At 50.4% G+C, this 23,476-nt stretch overlaps 2 protein-coding genes across 2 annotated transcripts in view; one reads left to right on the top strand and one right to left on the bottom strand.

Moving 5' to 3' along the window:
* Positions 1-7,784, top strand: part of PCP2 (Purkinje cell protein 2) — a 41,665-nt gene extending 33,881 nt beyond the window's left edge. Inside the window, exon 5 of the mRNA XM_030545366.1 lies at positions 6,066-7,784. Within this exon, the coding sequence (XP_030401226.1) occupies positions 6,066-6,236 (171 nt within the window). The 3' untranslated portion in view covers positions 6,237-7,784. The remainder of the gene's footprint in view (positions 1-6,065) is intronic.
* A 10,965-nt stretch (positions 7,785-18,749) lies between these two features.
* On the bottom strand, positions 18,750-23,351 carry LOC115642106 (protein PET100 homolog, mitochondrial). Its single transcript, XM_030545536.1, has 5 exons — positions 23,200-23,351; positions 21,305-21,391; positions 20,832-20,864; positions 19,778-19,887; positions 18,750-19,745 (listed from the first exon to the last, which is right to left on the bottom strand). The coding sequence occupies exons 1-4, from the start codon at positions 23,224-23,226 to the stop codon at positions 19,810-19,812; spliced, it is 225 nt and encodes a 74-aa protein (XP_030401396.1). The 5' UTR covers positions 23,227-23,351; the 3' UTR covers positions 18,750-19,745; positions 19,778-19,809.
* Between the last annotated feature and the right edge of the window lie 125 nt (positions 23,352-23,476).

Genomic DNA, 23,476 nt, shown 5'->3' with positions numbered 1-23,476 from the left:
TTCCTGGAGGACCTGTTCCATGATTTTTCCAGGGACTGAGGTGAGGCTGACTGGCCTGTAGTTCCCCGGATCCTCCTTCTTCCTGTTTTTAAAGCTGGGCACTATATTTGCCTTTTTCCAATCACCTCTCCTGACTGCCACAAGTTTTCAAAGATAATAGCCAATGGCTCTGCAATCACATCAGCCAACTCCCTCAGCACCCTGAGATGCATTAGATCCGGCCCCACAGACTTGTTCATGTCCAACTTTTCTAAACAGACCTTAACCTGTTCTTTCACCACTGAGGGCTGCTCACCTCTTCCCTATACTGTGCTGCCCAGTGCAGCAGTCTGGGAGCTGACCTTGTCTGTGAAGACGGAGGCAAAAAAAAGCATTGAGTACTTCAGCTCTTTCCACATTATCTGTCACTTTGTTGCCTCCCCCATTCAGTGAGGGGCCCACACTTTCCCTGACCTTCTTGTTGCTAACATACCTGTAGAAACCCTTCTTGTTATTCTTCACATCCCTTGCTAGCTGCAACTCCAGCTGTGCTGTGACCTTCCTAATTACATCCCTGCACGTTCAAGCAATATTTTTATACTCCTCCTTAGGCATCTGTCCATGTTTCCATTTCTTGTAGTAAGCTTCTTTTTTGAGTTTAAACTCACCAAAGATTTCACTGTTAATCCAAGCTAATCGCCTGCCATATTTGCTGTTCTTTCTGCGCACTGGGATGGTTTGTTCCTGCGCCCTCAGTAAGGCTGCTTTAAAATACAGCCAGCTCTCCTGGACTCCTTTCCCCCTCATATTAGTCTGCCTGTCCTCTGGGGGGATGAGGGGAGATTGTCGGCTTTCATTCGAAAAGAGGAAGTTTCCAGCCCTCGTAACTGCAGAGAGGAGCTGGGGAATGGGAACCAAGTGTGATCTCAGGACCAGAGATCAGAAGGGAGAGAGAGTTAGGGTGGGGGTGCTCCTGAACTTTGTGATTTTGGAGGCAATCTCGTGATAATCTTGGGCCTGGCTCAGAGGCTGGCAAGAAGGTGGAATTGCTGTGATTCAGGCCTCAACTAGGCTATGCTTACTGGGAGGAGAGGCAGACGCAAACCAGGACAATGGAGATCACCTTAAACTTTCTAAAGAAAAACCCCAGACATTTGGCAGGAACAATAAAAGCGGAGAACAGCCTGAGTGTGCAGTGCAATGAGTTCTGAAGAGGAGACAGGAGATGTGCATCCCTGAGGTAGGGAGTCAGAATTTTGTTCATAAACAGAGTGATTAACAGGTGATTAAGAGAAGAAAGGGGGTGTTAGAATTTTTCCTAAAGTTAAATGATCTGTTCCAAGCTTGGTGAACTGCAAAAAGTAAGTAGCCTAAATGATAGAAAGTAATTGTAGATTTTTCTACAGTTGTTTCATTTGTTGTATTCAAGAGGTGGTAATAAATTACCAATATCTTTCTTTGAGAAGATAACTGATTTTTTTAGGAAATGCAGCAGATCTAATCTACCTGGGTGTCAGTAAGGCATTTGATACAGTTCCACATGAGAAAGTATTAAAGAGGAGAAGATGGGGGTTAATAAATATGAGAACTGAAAGGTGGCTAAGGAACTGGTGAAAGGAGAGAGTACAACAGGTTATAACAGGGATAGGCAACCTATGGCACGTGTGCCAAAGGCGGCACGCGAGCTCATTTTCAGCGGCACTCACATTGCCCGGGTCCCGGCTGGTCCGGGGAGCTCTGCATTTTAATTTAATTTTAAATGAAGCTTCTTAAACATTTTTAAAACCTTATTTACTTTACATACAACAATAGTTTAGTTATATCAGGGTTTCTCAAACAGAGATCGCCGCTTGTGTAGGGAAAGCCCCTGGCGGGCCGGGCCGGTGTGTTTACTTGCCCCGTCTGCAGGTCCGGCAGGTCCGGCCAATCGTGGCTCCCACTGGCCGCGAATCCATGCTCCTGGCCAATGGGGGCTGCAGGAAGTGGTGGCCAGTAAGTCCCTCAGCCTGCGCCGCTTCCTGCAGCTCCCATTGGCAAGGAGCAGCGATCCGCAGCCAGTGGGAACCGTGATCGGCCAGACCTGCGGACGGGGCAGATAAACCCACTGGCCTGGCCTGTCAGTGGCTTTCCCTACACAAGCAGCGACCTCTGTTTGAGAAACCCTAAGTTCTATGTTATAGACTTATAGAAAGAGACCTTCTAAAAACGTTACAATGTATTACCGGTGCGCGGAACCTTAAATCAGAGTGACTAACTGAAGACTCGGCACAGCACTGCTGAAAGGTTGCCGACCCCTGGGTCATAACGAAAGGTGAACTCTCAGGCTAAAGGGGGGTTATTAGTGGAGTTCCTCAAGGATCAGTCTTGGGACCAACCTTATTTAGCATTTTTATTACTGACCTTGGCACAAAAAGTGGGAGTGCGTTAATAAAATCTGCAGCTGACACAAAGCTGGGCAGTATTGCCAGTACCGCGGAGGACCAGAACCTCACACAAGAAGAGCTGGATGACCTTGTGAACTGGAGTAATAGAAATGGGATGAAACTGAATAGTGGGAAGTCATGTATTCAGGGACTAACAACAAGAATTTTAGCTCTAGCTGGGGATGTATCAGTTGGAAGTGACAGAGGAGGAGACAGACCTGGGTGTATTGGCTCATCACCGGGTGACTATGAGCTGTCACTATGATGCAGCTGTGAAAAAGGCTAATGCAGTCCTAGAATGCATCAGGTGAGGTATTTCCAGCAGAGACGGGGATGTACAGTGTTAGTACCATTATACAAAGTGCTGGTGAGACCTCATCTGGAGTATTGTGTGCAGCTCAGGTCTCCCATGTTTAAGATGAATTCAAACAGGTGCAGAGAAGGGCGACTAAGATGATCTGAGGAATGGAAAACTGGCCTTGTGAGAGGAGACTTGAAGAGCTTGGCTTGTTCAGCCTAACCACAGGAAGGCTGAAGGGAGATCTGTTTGCTCTCTATGAATACATCAGAGGGATAAATACTGGGGAGGGGGAGGAGTTATTTAAGTTAAAGGCAGAGGTACAAGTAAGCTGGTACTCCCCGGTATGGCGTACTGGCAAGAGCCAGTGCACCACACCAGGGTGGACCGGCTTCCCAGGGTGGCAATTTAAAGAGCTTGGGGCTCCCAGCAGCAGCTGGAGCCCTGGGCCCTTTAAATTGCCGCCAGACCTCCACAGTCAGAGTCCTGGGGTAGCAGCGGCAGGACTCGGGCAGCGATTTAAAGGGCCCGGGGCTCCTGCTGCTGCTACTGCCCCATCCCTTTAAATCACCACTGGAGCCCTGCTGCCGCTACCCCAGGGCTCTGGCAGCAGGGCTCCGGGCACAATTTAAAGAGTCCAGGGCTCCAGCTGCCCGGGCCCTTTAAATCGTCCCCGGGGCCTTGGGGTAGCATCAGCTGGGCTCTGGTGGCTATTTAAAGGGCCTGGGACTCTGGCTGCTGCTACCCTTTGGGGATCTTTAAATCATCCCCGGAGCCCTGCTGCTGGAGCCCTGGGGTAGCGGTGGTGGAGCTCTGGCAACAAGTTAAAAGTCTGGAGCGGTAGCAGTAGCTGGGACCTCCTGGCCCTTTAAATCACCTCCTGAGCCCTGCTGCTGGAGCCCTGGAGATCCTGGCAGCAGCCAGGACCCCCAGGGCTCCATCGGCAATTTAAAGGGCCCGGGGCTCCCCTGCAGTAGTGGCAGCTAGAGCCCTGGGCCCTTTAAATCACGCCTGAACCCCAGGGCTTCCAGCCACCTCTGAAGCTGGGAGCTCAGGCAAAGATTTAAAGGGCCTGGGACTCCCAGCTGCTGCTACCACAGTGGGCCCAGGGATTTAAAGGCCCCGCCTCTCCCGAGTGTCTGGAGCAGCCCATGAGCGGAAGTGCCAACCTCACAGCAAACTGTCAAAAACAAGGCAGTCTCCCCAACCCCCAAGCTGGTGGTGTGTTCTACAATTAGATTTCACCAAGCCAGTAACAACTGTGAACTCCTGGATCACTAAACGAGCCCTACCATGGAGTCACACACAGTCCACTTAGACTCTCCAGTCTATCCTGCCATCGAGACAAACTGGCCTTAGTGATAAATGGTGACTAACACCAAAAATGACACCACATTCAGGTTGCTTCCAATCCCAAGAGACCAGTCACCTACCCCAGATCACTTGGTACCCTTGATCCTGCACCAAAGACAGTGCCTGTAGCCAATCCTGTAATAAATTATCTAAAGATGCATTAACTAGGAAAAAGGACTAAGAGCATCATTTACAGGTTAAAGCAAGCGAACATGTACAACCAATGAATTACCATCTAACTCCTGAGAGTGACAGAGCTGTCTTGATCGATCGATTCAAAGCATCTTTCAGGGCAGCCCAAGGGGGCAGCCTTTGGGGACCTCTGGCTTCAGTTTCGAGTCTCTGCTCCTTCAGTGTTTAAATAGCCACAGAAATGGACAATTTTCCTGTGCCTTTGTTTTATTTCAGGGGTTCTCAAACTGAGGGTCACAAGGTTATTACATGGGGATTGTGAGCTGTCAGCTCCACGTATGGCAGGGCTGACAGCCTGAGTCCCACCAGCCCAGCTCTACTTCCAACCCTGCTCTGCCTCCAACCCTGCTCTGCCTCCAAAGAAAAGGCACCAGACTTCAAGTTCACCCAGAGTGCCACTTTCCCTAAGGCAAGCCTTGGGACTGCGACAGCAGTAGAGGGCTTGCTTTATAGGGGGATGGCACTCAGAGGCTTGCTGTGTGAAAGGGGTCACGAGACAAAATGCTAGAGAAACAGTTTTATTTCTGTCGTTCAGGCCAGGTCAGCACTTCAGAGCTAGGTCCACGAAGGCAGCTCCCCTCTGTAAGTGTCACATTACAGGGTTGCTCCCGCCGATGTAAGTCACCCACTGCAGACCTAATAACTCCACCTCCACGAGAGGCGAAGCGCTTAGGTCAGTGCAGTTAGGGGGAATGCAATGTCTGTGTAGAAACTGTGTTACTTACATCACCTGTCAGCTCCGCACAGATCACACAGCTGCTCACACCCCCTCCCCCTGCACAAACACCTGTATAAGTCAGTGCACATGCTCCAGGGAAGGACACCACCAGCAGAAGGAAGGTAGCTTGGACATGAAAAACAACAGTAATCACTGTGGTGGCTGTACATCGATCTAACATAGGTCCACTTAATTGTGTAGTGTGGACATGGCCTCAGCTTCCAAGCCCACAGGTAGCACTTCCCAGATAGGGCCATTAACTAATACTTTGTACTGCCATGATTCTTGATGGTCCATATGATTTTGATGTTTCTTCTGGATGGCAGAGGAAAGTGGTTTCCCTGCCTGAGTTCACAAGTTCCGGGCAAACACTTTTAACGTTATAAAGCAAAACATATTTTCTTATAGCCTGGAATGCCAACAGTGCACGTGAGATTAATGCAGCAGCAACTTCCAACCATTTCACAAAGTCTGACCCCTAACCACGTTCTTATAAAACTAATCCCTATGTTGAGCAAAGCTAACATATGGGTGACCTGGTCTGGTCTCCATCACTGAGTCTGTGAGTTCCTAGCTAATGCCTGCAGCCTGGGCAAGAGCTGGCACCTGGCCTGCCAGTGTCACAGGAGATAGGCCTACAGGGCAGGGATTGGTGGGGTGTAGGCCAGCTGGGCAGGAATGATGTCTGTCATAGAATATCAGGGTGGGAAGGGACCTTAGGAGGTCATCTAGTCCAACCCCCTGCTCAAAGCAGGACCAGTCCCCAGACAGATTTTTGCCCCAGATCCCTAAATGGCCCCCTCAAGGATTGAACTCACAACCCTGGGTGTGGAGGTGAGCATAGGCCGGCTAAGTGGGGATGGTGTGTGAAGGGGGTGGATGTAGGCCTAAGGGGAGGGGATAGTGTGTGGAGGGGGTGTAGGCCTGCTGGGTGGGATGGGGTGGCAAAGGTCTACAGAGAATAGGCATAGGTCCAGATGGGTTGGGATGATTTGTGCGGGGGTGGGTGTAGGTCCAGATGGGTGGGGATTATGTGGGTGCGGGGAGGATGTAGGCCAGCAGGAATTGGAGGCACCGTTGACATCTCTGTTTGCCCCTGCAGGAGGGCGAGGAGCTGACCCTTCCGGAAGCCACCCCTGTCATGGTGTCCCCAGATGCGCCCATCGTCCCCACTGATGATTACTTCTCCCTGATCAATCGCATCCAGGAGTGCCAGTTGGACAGCACCAGCACCAAACCCAAGAGCCCCCCACCCAGTGCTAGCCAAACCTAGCTGTCAGGACCCCAGCTCCCCCAGACCCAGTGCATGGCACCCCTCAATCTCTCCCAGACCCCACCTCCCCAGACCTAGTGTCCAGAACCCCCCCAACCTTCACTGGTCCCAGTATCTGGGACTCCCCAACCTCTGCCAGACCCCACCTCCCCAGACCTAGTGTCCAGGACCCCCTGACCTTCACCAGACCCAGTGTCTGGGAACCCCCAACATCTTCCAGACCCCATCTCCCCAGACCTAGTGCCCAGGACCCCCCAGCTCCTCCAGACCCAGCATCTGGGACCCCGCAAAACCATCCAAACCCCACATCCAAGCCACCCCAAACCTAGCCCCCCTCCCACTAGACAACCACCCTAGACACAGCATTCCCAGCCCCCTGAACTCCTCCAACCCCACCAGATTTAGCACCCACTCCCAACTCTCCCCACACCCAGTGCTCTGACAACCTCCAACCCTACTCACACAAAGTCCCCATGACACCCTCACTAATCTCTGGACCTTGTGCCCAAGACCCTCCTGCCCCCATCCCACCAAGATCCAGCTCCCAGGACCCCCTCAAACCAGCACCTCAACCACTCTCCTAAACCCACTCAGACCCGGCATCCAGGATGCCCCCCAAGGCCCCAACTCCTCACCATATCCAGCATCTCAACCACACCTAGTACATCTCCTGAACCCAGCACCCCCACCCAACCCTATCCAGGCACCCCGACAGCTGCCTGCCCCCAATCCCACCCAGACTAAGCACCTGGGACACCTCCCCTCACCCTACTCAGAATCAGCAGCCCAGGGGGAAGGGAGCACCCCTCCAACCCCCCTACACCTAGCACCCTGGGTCACCCCTCCACATGAGAACTGAGCAGATCTAGTGCAGGTCTCTGCTCTCCTCAGGCCAAGTGCCCCAACACCCCCAAACTTGCCCAGATCTACTGTCCCAGAGCCCCTCACTCTGAACCCTAGCCAGGGCACACTTACACCCACAGCCCCTGGGACAGGATCTCCTGTGACCACTGGGTCACTGGAAAGGACAGACAGCCAGGGTATGAATATAAGAGGCTACAAGGTAGGACTCCCCCCACCCTCAATATTTGGAGCAGGGACTGTGGGAATGGGGCAGCTGCCATGGGGGGGTGGGGCCAGTCTGTTCCATCCCTGCCCCACTACCAGCAGGGACCAGGGAGGCACTTGGCTTCATCACTTGACCCTGCCCCCCAATCCACATTCCCTGCATCTGGAGGCAGAAGGGGTCCAGTGAGTGCAAGGGGTGCTCTTCCCCCCGGGGTCCCTAGCCTTTCTGAGTGCGGCCTGTCCCTCCCAGGCTCATGTGGGACTAGAGAACCCCCCCATTCCCAGCTCCCCTCCCCATCAGGTTGCACATATTCCCTTCCCCTGCCCCACTCATATAGGGATAGGACCAGGGGCTGAGTGATTTCAGGGGATCTTCCACACAGGGACCAAGGTTGCAGGTCCCCTGCACCCCCACCCCTTTGCTGTTTGTGCCCCTGTTCTTTGTGTGTGATCCCCCCTCCCAGCATGCAGCTGCAATAAAAGGAGCTTTTGTAAAAGCAGGCGTGTGCTGGGCGCTCACTGGGGGCATCGCAGTGTGTGGATGTGGGTGGCCAGAGCAGAGCTGGGGACTCCCATGAGTGGGAAGTGGGGCGGGGGAGGGTGAGTGGGTGGGTTCTGCCCACAGCCCCAGTTCCCAGAGTCCTAGGATTATGGGCGAATCACAGCTGTCACTTTAAGCAAGACACTTTTGAGCTCTTGTGGGGGCACTGGGGGTGTCCCAGGTTCTAGGTCTGGGTGGGGTTGGGGGGAGATTTGCAGGGGAGGTTGGCGGGTGCTAGGTCTGGAGGGAGTTGGAGGGGTTCCTGGGTGCTTGGTTAGGGTGGGGTTGGGGGGTCCCCAGGCACCAAAGCTTAATAAGGTTGTGCAAGCACAGCCTAAGGCAGGGAGCAAGTGAGAACCAAGCTGGAGTCACTTATGGGGAAGGGGGTCTCAGGCTCCAGCCACACGGGGGAGGGGGTCTCAGGGCTCTGGCCACCAGGGGGGGTCTGGGGGCTCCAGCCACATGGGAGGGAAGGGGGCTCAGGCCGCAGGGGGCAGGAGAGAAGGGGCAGAGCCACTGGCTAGCCTCCCTGAAGTGTGGCTCCACCGACTGCTCATGATTATCATGCAGAATTTTTAAGCCATGCTTGGAACTGGTGCCACTGCCAACGTGCAGCTGGATTGGGGAAGGGGAGAGACAGCACAACTGCCTCAATACAAAAGTGCTGCCTCCACAAACTAGACCCCAGCTGACAATGCAGGTTGGCCATTGGATGCTGGTGGAGCACTGCATTCTGGGACCTGGAGCTTCCATGGGCCATAGCTCTGCAACCTGCTCCGTTTCTTACACCACCTGGCACCTTCCCCACTGACCCCTCATGTGTGGGGGAGGGATGGCATGGCAGAGTCATGGTTCTACCCTACCTCCACCCATAATCCCCAGGATAACTGGAAGGTTCTGCCAAGGTGATCAGCAGCCACTGAACTAGTTAACATTATTGACAGTTTTGGTGTCACTAGATTTCAGAGTTAACAATGCAGGGGTATGGACAGGGCAGTTCACACCTCTCAGAACTGATTATTATTACATATGTTAGGCCTGAATAAAGATATAGCAGACAAAACCAGGTATGCCAACCTGACCAAAGTCAGGCTAACAGAGGTTTGTGGGTAATCCCTGAGTGGAAAACACTGAGAAGCAGCAGCATGTCTCACAAGCGCTGGGAAAAAGTGAGATAAAAGAGAAGCTGCATTCCTGGCATAGTACCAGATGTGCTGTGTTCGGGCAGCTCCTTCGAAGAACTGATAAGAGCCCTAGTTTCCCAGCCTCCTTGTTTTCACTCCCTGGTTTTGTTCTTTGTTTGTTTTTAACTCCCCTACATCTCTAACTTTAGGCATGCATGTATACTAAAGGTGTCTAGTTTCTAGTTGTTAGAAGAAGGGGGTGGGTTGCTCCAGTGAATAATTTATGACGCGATGGAACTGTCTATATAGGCTTATACTAAGATGTAAAGAGGGGGCTGGTTCTCTCTGGAGACGAGCTGCTCTCTATTGATGCGTGCACTTGTCAATAAAGAGCTTTTGATCGGACCTTGCTGGTGTTGCCTGTCTCTCTTGCGGTCAGACAACGAACTTTGCCATCGGGGTTAGAGTCCCTGACATCTTTGGCGACTCCGCCGGGACCCGTCTGACTCTCCGGCGGGGGATCGGACCCTGAGGCAACGCAGCGCGCATCCTCCAGTTTAGAGGAGCCTTGCCTGGTGATCTGATCTCTGCGTTGGCGATAAGGCGTGTTCTGTGAACCAGCTGAAGCTCGTAGAAATCCAGCAACGTCCACCTACCCTTTGAGTAGGGTCCAGGTTGTCGGGGTTAGAGTCCCTGACAACTTAGGTCTGGGTTAGAGTCCCAGTCCAGGTCTGGGTTAGAGTCCCAGTCCAGGGTTGCGCAGGATCCAAGTTGTCTGGGTTAGAGTCCCAGCCTGGGTTTGAGTCCCAGTCCAGGTGTTTGAGTCCCCGGAGAGGTAAGCAAGCGCTCGACGCGGGGAGGTGGGGGTTAGAGTCCCTTTACCTTGACCCGGGAAAGAGGGGTTAGAGTCCCTTCATTAAAATGGGACAAGTTGGCAATAAGTGCCCGGGGGATGCCCCGTTGTCTCTGATACTTAGAGATTGGAAAGAGATTTCTAAGACAGCTGGTCTAATTAAATTTAAGATGAGAAATCTGTGTTGGATCCAATGGCCATCATTTACCTTTCATTTGTCCCCGACTAGAGACTGGCCGGAGGGTGAAACCTTTTCCACAGATAGGATGAACTCCTTAAGGGATATTTTGGTTGATCTTAGGCCGGGACAAATGGATTACTTGTTTGTATGGTATAATTATGAACCCATGGAGGGATGGATAGCTTTTGAAGCTGTTTGTATGGAGAGCTCTTGTAAAAAAAATCCCCCACCATATGCCCCAGAGCCGCACCGGGAGGAGGACAATTTTGTTCCTGTTTTTCCCCCCCCTGATGGAGTGCAAAGATTCAAAAGCAGGTTAGGGACAGTTCAGGGACAGAGGAGAATCAAGGGGGAGCTCAGAGTGATGGTCCCTCATCTTCAGAAGAATCAGGCAGCCTCACCCCCTCTGTGCAGCCTCCAGCCAGCCTTTTGCACACTTGGTCAGGGACTGCTTTTCAAACACCCCCAATACTACAGCAGCCCTCGTCCTTGCCCTTGTGGACCCCCACTAGGTTACTTAACTCCATGAGGGAGAATGTTTCTGAGACACCCCTGATATGACAAGCCTCGCTGAGAACTTATCTGGTTCTACTGGTTGCTGGGGAACATGAGATGGTTTTTACCCATACCCTGTTTGCAACTTCAAATTTGTTTAACTGGCAGTGCACTATGCCTCACTTATGAGACAATCCTGAGGCAGTGGAAAGAATGTTCTGCACAATCTTTTTCACTCATGTGCCCACTTGGGCAAATGTAAATCAGTTATTAGATACTCTCATGACAAAAGATAAAAGACAAAAAGTAAAAAAAACATCTGCAGCTCATTTGAATGCACCTTGGCTAATTACTGACCCTAACTGGAATCCCAATAATCCAGCTCAAAAGACAAAGTTGGATGGATTTTTAAAAGCTGTTTTGAATGGTATTAGAGATGCAGGGGAGGCTACTCCAAATTGGAGCAAGGTGACTGCTTGTGTTCAGCATCCAGATAAGCACCTCTCTGACTTTTGTGCTCGACTGATTTGTGAAGTTAAAAAGCATGGGAATTTAAATCCTGAAACTGATCATGGAAAGGAGATGGTTAAAATGGTTTTCATGTCACAATGTGCAAAGGATATTGCAAAGAGATTTAGAGAGCATCCAGATGGTACGCAAGGGAAAAGTTTGTCTAAAGTAGTTAGCATTGCTACTAGAATGTTTAATGGGAAAGAGAAAAAGAAAGAAAAAGACATAAGGAACGGGTTAATTTAAAAATCATCTTGGTCCCGGGATGGAAGGAGGGGGTTGCTCTGCGTTCAGGGTCAGGAATCGGCGCGGACTGTGCTTGGTGCAGGGAGGGGCTGCTTTCGGCCCCAGCTGGCTGTGAAGGAAAAAATATAGACAGAGGCGAAGCAAAGGAAATACAAGTTACAGAACTGAAATTACATTTGCAAAGCTTAACTGTCCAGTAAGATCCAACAGAGTGCCTTTGTGACCCTGGAGTCGGTGTGGCTTGGTGACACCAAAGAAGCCACAGGCAGCCGACCTGGACTGGAATCTCTGAAAGAGATGCCGCAGGAGATTCCAGGGTGTAAGAGAACAGCCCTCCCAAGAGCAGAAGCATGTTGGAAATTCTGGACGAGCTGTAAACAGGATAATCTCCCTTCCACCTCTCCCCCTCCTCTGAACATTATACACAGAAGTGGCCAGTCTGAACGTACGTGTGTGAGTATGAAAGGAGCTTCGGGCTTGAGGCATTAATATTTTCCTGAGTGATGTGGGAGCGTTCCCAACACTCTCCGTTGTTGTTTTATTATTTTATTAATGAAGCTTTAAAATTCAGTTATATGGTGTGTTTTCTTTATCTTCCCCCAACGATCCTGTAGTGTCAGCCTGATCACCTGACACGAGGGATAGATTGGTAACAGAAATTTGTCACAGTTTGGTGAGCAATTAAGAAGAGGGGAGCCCTGCAGAATTTATACCATCTATTTGTTTTACCCTTGTTATTTTGTGTTTGCTTTGCTTGGTACTGTTGGTGTTATATGCTGAGAACTGCATGAGTAAAAGTGAGTCCTAATAGGATAAGGAAACACTATCTGGTTCTGGTTCTGTTCTATTTAACCAGTTACTGTTGGTTTTTTTTTTTTGCTCTGTTCATTTGGGTGTTAGGAGTGTGGGCGGAACTGAACCTCTCGTTCATAATTCCTCGGAGTGGGAGCCATGTGTGCGAGAGAGCTCTGAGGTGAAATTGAGATCCTTCTGTCCCGTCCCCTGTAGCGGTCAGTGTATAGAAGTGGGAAAGTCTGGCTTAGACTGTAATTCCCTCTGCTCTCTGTGTAATTCTCTTTTCTGTTTAAGTGTCAAACGGATGAATGAGTCTCTGGGTAAACCCTCTAAGAATAGTCCTTTAACTTATATGTTAAGTAAATGGCCTTTGCCCAATGGGCCATGTGTCTTCGTCCAGGTGGCAAGCCTCATGAAGGACGACTCGGGTAGTTTTGTAAGTAAGAATGTCTAAGGCAAGAGACCAGGAGGGGTGGGGGCTAGTTGAGAAGCCCACCCTCCTAGCTAAACTGGTAGTGGAACAAGTTGGTGCCTATGGAAGGGACAGTTCAGTGAGAAAAGCAAGATCAGGCCCAGGCGGGCAGGCAACAGACAGAGAGATTGGAAAACAGGTTGGAAAACTTTAAGGGTGTAGTGGAAGGAAGGAGTAAGTAAGTGTAAGCATGGGGATTTCAAATACCCAGGACTTACTTGGAATGGTGATTTGAGTTAATAAAAGTGGCTGTTGGGAGACAAGCAAGTGATTTAAGGGAGAGTAAGAAGTTAACTCTGTAGTTGCTGAAGAAAACAGCAGTTGAACTTTGTAAAAATGCTAAAGAGGAAAGTTCTTGGTGTCTTTGAAATGTTTGTAAATAAATTGAGGCAAAGAAATTGTTAATTGCAATCATTTAGAATTTAGTTAAATTAGCTGAAGAATGTATATAGTGCTATGTAATTGAAATTTTATTAGGCTGTAAGGGCACTATAAGTAGTGATGTTTTCTTTCAGTGTTTGAAAGCAACAGTTAAAAGTAAAAAGCAAGCCAGAAAGCATCTGTATTAATGCAAATTATCTAACTGATAAGGTAGGAGCCACTGAAACCTGGGCTGCCTATGAAACACATAAAATATGGGATAAATCCTCTGTTTTTCCTGAAATCAACAAGGGTATTTGTCTATTTTAAGTAATGATTGACTGCCCAGAAGGGGTAGACCTCTGTTTTTTTTGTCTTTCAGATAATCAGAGAAAACTGATGCCAGCTGAACAGCATTCAACGTACCATGCATTTACTGGCACAATAGGAATTATGTTTTGTGTTCTATGTTCTGTCTTGTGCTGTTTGTCTTGTGGCCGGAATTGTTGTGTTTAGTGTTTTCATGGGATGGTCTGGTTTGAAATCAGGCAAAAAAAGGTTAAATTAAAATGCACATACTTGTTTTGTTCAACTTAAAATACAAAGTGTTTAAATAAATCAGGACAATGTGATATATTAAAGTCTAATGCATTTCCTTAAGTAAGAAAAAGAAACTTCATTGGCCAAATTGTTAATTGCAAAAATTGTTGTTAAAATTTGCATACCAACAGGTCTTTGAAATCAAAGACATGAAAGTACCCACTCCCCATATTGAACATGGGATCCTTCTGGCTACCTCAGATTTCTAGCCAGAGGGCTGGGGATGGTGGGAAGCTATTGGACTACAGGTTGTATTAAGTGAACTCCTCAAAGTGGGTGTGCTTGTCCTGGCCTGTTGCTCCAAAGTTCTGTAATAAAGTTATTTTAGTGAAAGGGTATATGTGGCATACATTAAATAATAAGACTAATGTACTGTATAATGACAATGCGTAGGTGTTCATTGTTGGGAAAAAGGTGTATAAGTAAAAAGTGAAAGTTTCCTTTGCAGGTTAAAAGAAGCCAAGAAGGAAAGAAGGACAAAGAACAGAATGAATTAACTGAAAAAATAAAATAAAATAAAATAAAATAAAATAGCAAGCTCAGGCTATAGATAAGACACTGACTCCATTCAAGGACACTGCTCACAGCTAAGACTTGGTTAACAACCAGGAAAAGGAGAGCTTGAATTTGCCCATGCAGCTATGAGATCTGAAAAACACTGCCAGGCACTAATGAAATGTGTTAAGTTTCTTTTCTCACAGGTAAGGAATCACTACCCAAAGACCCTAGCAGCCCTGCCACTCCTTACAACCAGAAGACGGGATTGATGTAAAGGTCCACCAACGAAAAGACTGCCTTGGCTCCATGCTGGAAAGGCCCTTAAGTCCTGATGACTACCAACACCGCTGTGAAGTGCCAAAGACTGACTGTTTGGACCCATGATTCTCACTGCAAAAAGACCCCTCCAACTCAGGAGAATTCTCCTACTGATGATTAGCCTATTTCTCCTTCTAGCTCCACTGTATCTTCTGGACAGTAGGGAAAAAGTACAAAGTGACGTGCTAGTAACCTCTCCCTTGTCCACCGACAGATCTATTGTGCCTTTGAATTTTTCTACAAAAAGCAAAGTCATTACAGGGTTATGTGCTAGTAACCTCTGCCCTATATGATGCTGCACCACGACTGTTTTGGGAAAGAAGAAGAAACACTCACTCCACTGAAATTGCCAAAGTCCAGGAATTCCTGACTAGAAAGGACATTAAGAACTGACCCTGGTGAAGAAACAAAGAATTATACACTGGTGGGAGGACATTTGTGGGACCCATGTTTGGGAATGTGGTATTAATTGGATTTTGGGGTTTATTCTACAGGCTGCGCCCTGTGTTTTGGATAAATCCTTCAGCATATATATATATCTCTAATTGGATTTTAAATAACAAGTACCCAAAGAGTTTGTTCTGCTACTAGAAATTTTACCCGTATTGAAACCATTCCAGTGACTAATAATGTATGCTATTAATGGAAATGCCTTTTGACAGTACCTGAGAATAGTTAAATAACAGGTGTATTATAGTACTACACCAAGAAAAGATGGTATTAAATATAACTGAGGCTGGGAAGGCATTGCAGTGGGATCTAGTATGTTTGGAGATTCAGAATTTCCTGAATGACCAGCTAATGGCCATTCGGAGTGATCTTAAGTACCAGACTTGGCCCACTGCCCTTACAGAAACATCAGAAGTACCATCTGATCTGTGGTCATGAAGATATACTAAAGACTTTCTGGGTGGAAGTGTAAACATTTACAGTGCTCCTTCCAAGCATTTGGACCGGGGGGTGTGGGCTTCCACATACCGAATCCTGACGGGTCCATGGGGAGGATGCACATGAAACTGGATTATTCACCGAAACATCTGGGAAATTAGACCACTTGGTATACCTAACTGATTTATAGTCAGTGCCCCAATCCCTTAGTTGTCAGACAAACAGAATTCCGCTCTTTTGTCCGTGCACTCATTCCTGGATTGTGGGTGGCTAAGCTCAAGAGAGCAGTTGTAAATATTTCTGCAGAGCTTAAAAAAACAGCTAATGCATTAATAGATGCTTTCCAAAAGTTGCAACGAAAGACTGATGAAGTAGCAAAAGTAACTTTGCAAAATAAACGTGTGCTAAATGCCATGAATGCTAAATTAGGGAGAAGCTTGTGCTCGCATCGGGGAAAAATGTTGCTTTTCTGTTAATCACTCTGGCTTAATTGACAAGGATTTACAAGCTATTAAGAATGTTCTGTTGTTTTCCATGCTATATCTCTTGATCACACTTTTAGTTTTAAGGACCTCCACTCAGACCTTGGGTCATGGTTTACTAACCTCCCGCGTACAATTGTTAAATGAATATGTGTCCCAAGAGTCCCATTATGGTCCTCTAGGGACAAAGGGGGGATTGTTAGGCCTGAATAAAGATATAGCAGACAAAACCAGGTATGCCAACCTGACCAAAGTCAGGCTAACAGAGGTTTGTGGGTAATCCCTGAGTGGAAAACACTGAGAAGCAGCAGCATGTCTCACAAGCGCTGGGAAAAAGTGAGATAAAAGAGAAGCTGCATTCCTGGCATAGTACCAGATGTGCTGTGTTCGGGCAGCTCCTTCGAAGAACTGATAAGAGCCCTAGTTTCCCAGCCTCCTTGTTTTCACTCCCTGGTTTTGTTCTTTGTTTGTTTTTAACTCCCCTACATCTCTAACTTTAGGCATGCATGTATACTAAAGGTGTCTAGTTTCTAGTTGTTAGAAGAAGGGGGTGGGTTGCTCCAGTGAATAATTTATGACGCGATGGAACTGTCTATATAGGCTTATACTAAGATGTAAGAGGGGGCTGGTTCTCTCTGGAGACGAGCTGCTCTCTATTGATGCGTGCACTTGTCAATAAAGAGCTTTTGATCGGACCTTGCTGGTGTTGCCTGTCTCTCTTGCGGTCAGACAACGAACTTTGCCGTCGGGGTTAGAGTCCCTGACACATACAAGAAAGCTGCTAACAAACATGATGTAGATTATCATGTCACGCACCCATCCATTAGGAAACAGCAGGGTGCCTGTGCAGCCTTAATTCTGTGCTTTTGCGGGTCCAGCCTCTGCCCTGAATAAGGCAGGGTCCTGTAGAAAACCCACTATGTGATCATGAAATTAAAGACTGTACTAACATGCACATACCCAACAGGGCCAAATGACAGGAGCACAGCAATTGTAAAACCTGCATCTCCTGACTTTCAACTGCTTCACTTTGCAACCTTAATAAGGGTCATTCAACATCATGTTTTGGTTTGTAACTTCCTAGGGTTTTTTAAAAGGAAAATCAGGGTAATGGACAAATAATCTTCTGTGCAACCAGAACTGTCACCCCTAGCCCACTTCTGACTCATCAGCAGGGTTTGAGAGCTGACCCTTCAGCACTGCAGCAGACTGCTGCTAGTGGAGTTACAGGTCTAACAGCATTAGCTGGCAGCAGTTGAAGGTTGTTAGCCCACAAGGGTGATAGGTACAGGCACCAGGGGTTGGTGAGCCCATCCCAGCTGTCTTCGCAAGGCCAGGGGGGGAAGGGAAGAAGAGGGTAGCTCTTTCTCCACCGAGTGCCCCAGTTAGGGGGAGGGGGAGATGAGCATCTGGTGCCATATGCTGGGTCATGGCTTTCCTAGCAGAATCCCTACCTCTTTCTGCCCCTACCCAAGAGTTGGGAGAGCTCCTGCTCTCTGTGGTGCCCCCTGAGATGGGATACTAGGGCCATGTGCCAAGTTTGGAAGGGGGTAGCCCCACTGTCCCCCTCACCGAGCGGCGTATTATCGCCTAGGCCAACAAGGCCTAGGCCTAGGGTGGCAAATTTGCAGAGGTGACAAATTTGTTCATGCCTGCTCCCCAACTCCACCCCTTCCCCAAATCCCCGGCCCGCTTCCTCCCCCAGGGGCACCGCACCGCGCTTCCCTCCTTCCACCTCCCTCCCAGGCTTGCCGCATGGAGGGAGAAGGGAGTAGCGGCATGCTTGGAGGAGGCAGAGCAGAGGTGAGCTAGGGCCCACGGGTGCAGGGAGTAACCTGGAGGGACCGGGAGCCGCTCCCCACCCCAGCTCACCTCCGCTCCACCGCTGCCATTCCCCGAGTGCACCGCAACTCCCCTTCTCCCTGCTCCCTCCTAGGCCATGGCTACACTGGCGCTTTACAGCGCTGCAACTTTCGCGCTCAGGGGTGTGAAAAAAACACCCCCCTGAGCACTGCAAGATACAGCGCTGTAAAGCCTCAGTGTAAACAGTGCCGCAGCGCTGGGAGCTGCCGCGGCAGCGCTTTGAAGTGCAAGTGTAGCCATACCCCCAGGCTCGCTGTGCAAAAGCCCTGGGAGGGAGAGAGGGAGAAGCGCGTAGCGGCACAATCGGAGGAGGCGGAGCAAAGGTGAGCTGGGGCCAGCGGGCACGGGGAGTGACTTGGGGGTATGGGGGGGGGGACAGACAGGGAACCGCTCCCTGCCCCAGCTCACCTCCACTCCACCACTGCCATCCCCCAAGCACACCATAACTCTTCTCCCCCCCTCCCTCCCAGGCTTACCACAGGGGAGCAGAGATGAGCGGGGGGGAGCATTTTTTTTGAGGGCCTAGGGGCAACAAATTAGTTAATCTGCCACTGCCCTCACTGCACACTGCTACAGCTGTGCCCAGGTGGTCCCAGGGCAGTGCAGCATGACCCCCGCTCTTTGGAACATTCACATTCAGTGACTAATTTGGCAGGCTGCTAGGGAACATGAGCGAGAAAAGGGAAGTGACATTTATAGCGTGGCCAGACCAGAATGGGGTTTCCTTGGACAAAGCAAAGACAGTTCCCTAACCTGGAGACCTTCTCCCACCCATGTTTCAAAGGTCTGTCACAAACAACGGAACTATGCAGTGCTGCATGCAGGCTCAGGCAGATTGCCCTGCCCTGGATCTGCTGTTCCCATGGGGAGAGCAGTTGCTGTTCCTGGAGCCCAAAGTCAAGTGACTTGTCCACATCCAAACAGCTGGTCAGTCACTAATTGCAGTGCAGAGCGGCGAGAGCACACACACAGGAAGGCTCCTGCAAGCCCCACCATTCAGCACATGTACAGCCACTCAGGCCAAAGCCATGGACCGCATCGCATCGGAGATAACCCAGCCCAATGGGACCTTTGAGCATCTAATACTGGAGACATTCTGCAAGAGTGAGAGGCTTCAGCCCCTGGAAGACAGGGAGGTGAGGGGGAAGATGTTGCACCAGGGGACTTGCCTCCAACCCAGAGATCAGGCCAAAAGAGAACAGCCCAGAGGCAAAGGGGGTCAGCACATGACCTCATGGTAGAGAATTTTATTAGTCAGTTCAAGCAAGAGCTTGGCTAGGCCAGGACACAGACACGCAGAGGACATGCCTCCAGGGGAGGGTGGGATACATTTACTGCAAGATTTTTCCACACATTCTGCCCCAACCAGACAAAGTCAAGGGAGCCAGTCAGACTTAGCATGGTTTCACCTCCTCACGAATGCTGCGTCTGAGCAAGATGTGTGACAACACACAGCAGAGACCAGAAAAGCCACATAGCCCAGCCTAGTCCTAGTGGAAGGGGACCGTGGAGTCAGACAGTGCCGGGGCAATCCCAGGGGCTCGTTCCTGGAGCGGGAATGCACTGTGCTCTCCAGAGGGTTGGCCCATCCCTCTCTCCAGAGGCTCCATAATCCTGCTGGCCCAGGCCCCCACCATCCTCTCCTGGAGTGCTGCCAGGCGGTGCAAGGGCTCCATCTTCCTGCCTCCCTCGCTACCAATTCAAAACACCACAAGGTGAAACCCATCTTCTCAGTACCAAGCTTGTGTGCCTGACACTGGGCCCAAATCCCTGCACTGCTCACGCAACACTGCACCCTTCCCTGGCATCTCCTAGCCGAGCAGCTCAAAGCACTTCACTCTTAACTCAGCCTCACCGCCCTCTCTTACAGGTGGGGAAACTCAGGCACAGCAAAGAGAAGGGACTTGCTCAAGTTAGTTTCCCTTTCAGCCTCTTCCCCTCTCACCCAGAAAGGCTGAGGATTAATTAACGAGCAGTGCAAAGCCCACCACCACCACCCTGAGAGCAGACAGCGGATTACTCTATTTGCTGTTAACCCCCCTGCTTCATCTCTGCAGCTCCCTTTGCACCACATGCCTGGAGTTCTCCAAGGAGGGCAGGTGACTGCAGCCGTGCCAGTGCATCCCCGACAGCCCCTTGGGGGTGACTTGCAGGTCACTTGCATCCTCCCTCCCCTGGAGGTGTGTAAAGGTGTTGGGGAGGGTGGGGGAGTGTCCTTCCCCCACCCCAGGCCATGCTCCCCTCTCCCTCAATCCAGCTCGGGGGGGCATGAAGTGTTGTCACTGCTGAGCAGCACGCAGGAGCCGCTCTTCATGCTTCTTCCGCATCCTTTCCTTGAAATCTTCCAGCTCCTTCCTCTGAGGCACAGACAGAGGGGAAGGGTCAGGGTCAGTAAGCATTACAGTTCACCTTCTTTATGCCCCCATACCACAGCCCCATGGGTACCATCTCCCTCTCGGGTCTCCTTAGAGCCAGATGCACAGCTGGTGGAGGCGTGAGAGATCCTGCTACCCTCTAGTGGTTAGAGGGTGACTCAAGAAATCAGCCTTATGCTGCTGCAGCTAATGGAGCCTGTAACTCACCAGGTTAGCGTTTCTCTCTTACTGGTGGGGAAGGAAGGACACACAGACAGCAGCAGCAGCTCCAGGCCCCAGGACGCCAAGTGTGTGCTTGGGGCGGCAAGCCACGGGGGTGCACTCTGCCGGCGCCGCGAGGGCGGCAGGCAGGCTGTCTCCGGCGGTTTGCCTGTGGAAGGTCTGCTGGTCCCATGGCTTTGGTGGACCTCCCGCAGCTGAAGCCGTGGGACCAGCGGACCCTTCGCAGGCAAACCGCTGGAGGCAGCCTGCCTGCTGTGCTTGGGGCGGCAAAATCCCTAGAGCCGCCCCTGCACACAGAGCCTCTCATGTTCATCCCAAACCTTCAGGGGCTGGACAAGCTGCTTCTTCAAACCCCAGCTGAGTCCTGGGATGGGCTCAGACTGGGACAGCTACAGAGCACCTGGAGACACCAGATAAGTCCCTGGTCGCACACCACAGCTGGGGAAGGGTTGAAGCAGCTGGGCTTTGCCAGATGATGCTCTGAAGGTAATGGGGAGGAGAGCTCTATCCTTCTGCTCTGCCAGAGACAACCTATCCCAGAAAGGCCTTGCAGGTGATGGCACATGACTGCACATCACCTAGGGGTGTAGATCCAACCCCCCAATGGCTGTTAACCCCAATGACCTGCAGCGAGCAGGACAGCTGATGTCACGCGGGGGAGGGGATATATCCTCAGCGAGGTTCATGGGGGGCAGTACACTCACCCGGCGGTCGTCATCAGGTGGGTAGATCTCCCTCTGTGGAAACAGAAATGCAGGCACCTGTGAGGATTACCAGCTAGGAGGGGTGCCAGGGCCAGTCTTACCCAGCAGGGGACCTAGTGCCATTACTGGCACAGATGACAAGGAGAAATGGATTCAACAGACCCTGCTGGGATGTCTGTCATCTCCATCCCACTTACCAACAGCTCCTAGGCAGGTCTCTCGCCTAACAGAAGGGAAGAAGCAGGGCATAGCAAATGAAGCCAGTGTAGCTGTTTGGGCAGCTCAAGGAAATGCCCTCTATAGTCGTCACCTCCAACTCCTCCCCATGAGCTCTGACTGTACTCCCCTGTTGTTTTAACCACTAGCCCACACTACCTTCCTAGAGCTGGAAACAACCCGTGAGTCCTCCCCCCACAGTACCTGCATGAATCACTAGCTTGCACTCCCCTCCCAGAGCAGAACACCATGCTCACCTTCCTTTTGATGACATATTCTTCAAAATACTCTGGTTGGTTGGAGATCCAGAACATGGCAACAGGGAAGGACAAATACAGAACCATCTGCAGAGGAAGAGAGGAAAGGGGGAACATGTGGCCCAAATTAAGGGGAACACTGAATTGAGCTTAAACAAGGAAGGCCTTGCGTGAAATCCCAGGTACTACACAGCCCAATTAAGCAAAGCTTCTGCAAAGCACATGGCAGTGATGAACTCAGCGCAGTTTCACTTCAGCTATGTCCACGCTACAGACTCTAGGGCAGCATAGCTCCAAGCGTAGACGGAACATAAAGCAACAGGACTTTTTCTGCTGGTATTGGAACACCAGCTCCCCAGACTACATTAGTTCTGCTGACAGAGACGCTCTTCCATCAACAAAACAGCCTCTACATTGGGGGTTTTGTCAGCATAGCTCTATCACTAGGGGCTATGGGTTTTTTTTCACATCCCTGACTGACATAGCTATGCCAGTGTAAGTTGTAAGTGCAGACCGGACCTTAGCTTTGATCAAGCCACATTAAAATGTATTGGTCCAGGAACTTTGTGCACATGGGTCTTTTCTTTTAAAGTCTTTCTTTCTTTCTTCTGGGTCCATGCAATAACTAATGATAGCTTAGACATCTGCTCAGATGATCCTCAAACACGTCTGGACCAACAGCATTTTGCAAGGCTATTGCCAAAGCATTTTCCCCTTAGGAGGAAGGATTTGGCTGTATGTTTTTTTATGGAGACATTTTATACACTTGATGAACAGTGCCTTAAAATTTTATGAGCTGAAAATGTAGCAAATTGAGAGAGCATGTGGGAGCCCCCGTAAACCTGTTGCCACCAAGCGAATCCACTGCAATGCCACCCAATCCTCGGGGCCAGGATGGTGGAGTCCCATTCCTCTCCTACCTCAAAGGCACATCATCCCTAGGGAAAAGGAGTGGGGTGGGGAAAAATTCCTCCACTCTCCTGTTGAGCTGCCCAGTGTCTCAGGCTATGCTAAATCCTGCCACTCTACTAATGGGCTGCCCCATCTTCAAGGCTGCCACTGAGCTGCCAGAGATTGAGGCTGGCAGCCTGGGGTATTTGCTCTGCCCCGCAGGCCTGTCTGCTGCTTCTCTGAGATGCCCCCTAGTGAGGATTTTCCATTTTAATTTTTTAATCTCCTCCGTCCCCTGCCCCAGCAACAGGGGCAAGCAGCCAGCCCTAGGCTCGCCTTCCCTCCAGAAGCAGCAGAGAATCCTGTGGCACCTTACAGACTAACAGACGTTTTGGAGCATGAGCTTTCATGGGTGAATACCCACTTCTTCAGATGCATGTGGTGGAAATTTCCAGGGGCAGGTATATATATGCTAGCAAGCAAGCTAGAGATAATGAGGTCAGTTCAATCAGGGAGGATGAGGCCCTGTTCTAGCAGTTGAGGTGTGAAAACCAAGAGAGGAGAAACTGGTTCTGTAGTTGGCAAGCCATTCACAGTCTTTGTTCAATCCTGAGCTGATGGTGTCAAATTTGCAGATGAACTGAAGCTCAGCAGTTTCTCTTTGAAGTCTGGTCCTGAAGTTTTTTTGCTGCAGGATGGCCACCTTAAGGTCTGCTATAGTGTGGCCAGGGAGGTTGAAGTGCTCTCCTACAGGTTTTTGTATATTACCATTCCTAATGTCTGATTTGAGTGCTGGCCCCTTGGCTCCAGCTAGTCAGGTCTTTCCATGACACCCATCACCCTGGTTCCAGCACACCCCAGCCAAGCACCAATGAGCCCCGCCCCCAACCCTAGACCCCAGCCCCATCATGTTCCCTACAGGGCTTCTCTGTCCCTACTACGACTGGAGCAGCCCCCCTCCCCCAGCCTCTCCACGCCTCCCAGGTTCCGTTTCTGCCACTGACCCGAAACACCTCCAACTTCACCCCCATCCTGTCCGCTACGCCCCAGCTACTCTTCCGCCTTCCCTCTCTCAAGGCCTCAGCGGCCGCAAGCTTCCGCTCTCCCACACCGCAACAAACGCGGTGCTTATTGGTCAAGAAGCAGCATCAGCTTCGGTCATTGGTGAAGAGCTCGGTACGGAAGGACCCACTCCGAGTGCCGGAGTAAAGATGGCGTCTGAGCGGAACTGGCCCCTGAAGGTGGAGCTTCACCGGAAGTGCGGCCCCCTTAGCCAATAAG

Source organism: Gopherus evgoodei, unplaced genomic scaffold (genome assembly GCF_007399415.2).
Source record: "Gopherus evgoodei ecotype Sinaloan lineage unplaced genomic scaffold, rGopEvg1_v1.p scaffold_37_arrow_ctg1, whole genome shotgun sequence".
NCBI classification, from domain to species: domain Eukaryota; kingdom Metazoa; phylum Chordata; order Testudines; family Testudinidae; genus Gopherus; species Gopherus evgoodei.
The sequence above is the reverse complement of the archived record's forward strand: the minus strand, read 5'-3'. Positions and strand labels throughout refer to the sequence as shown.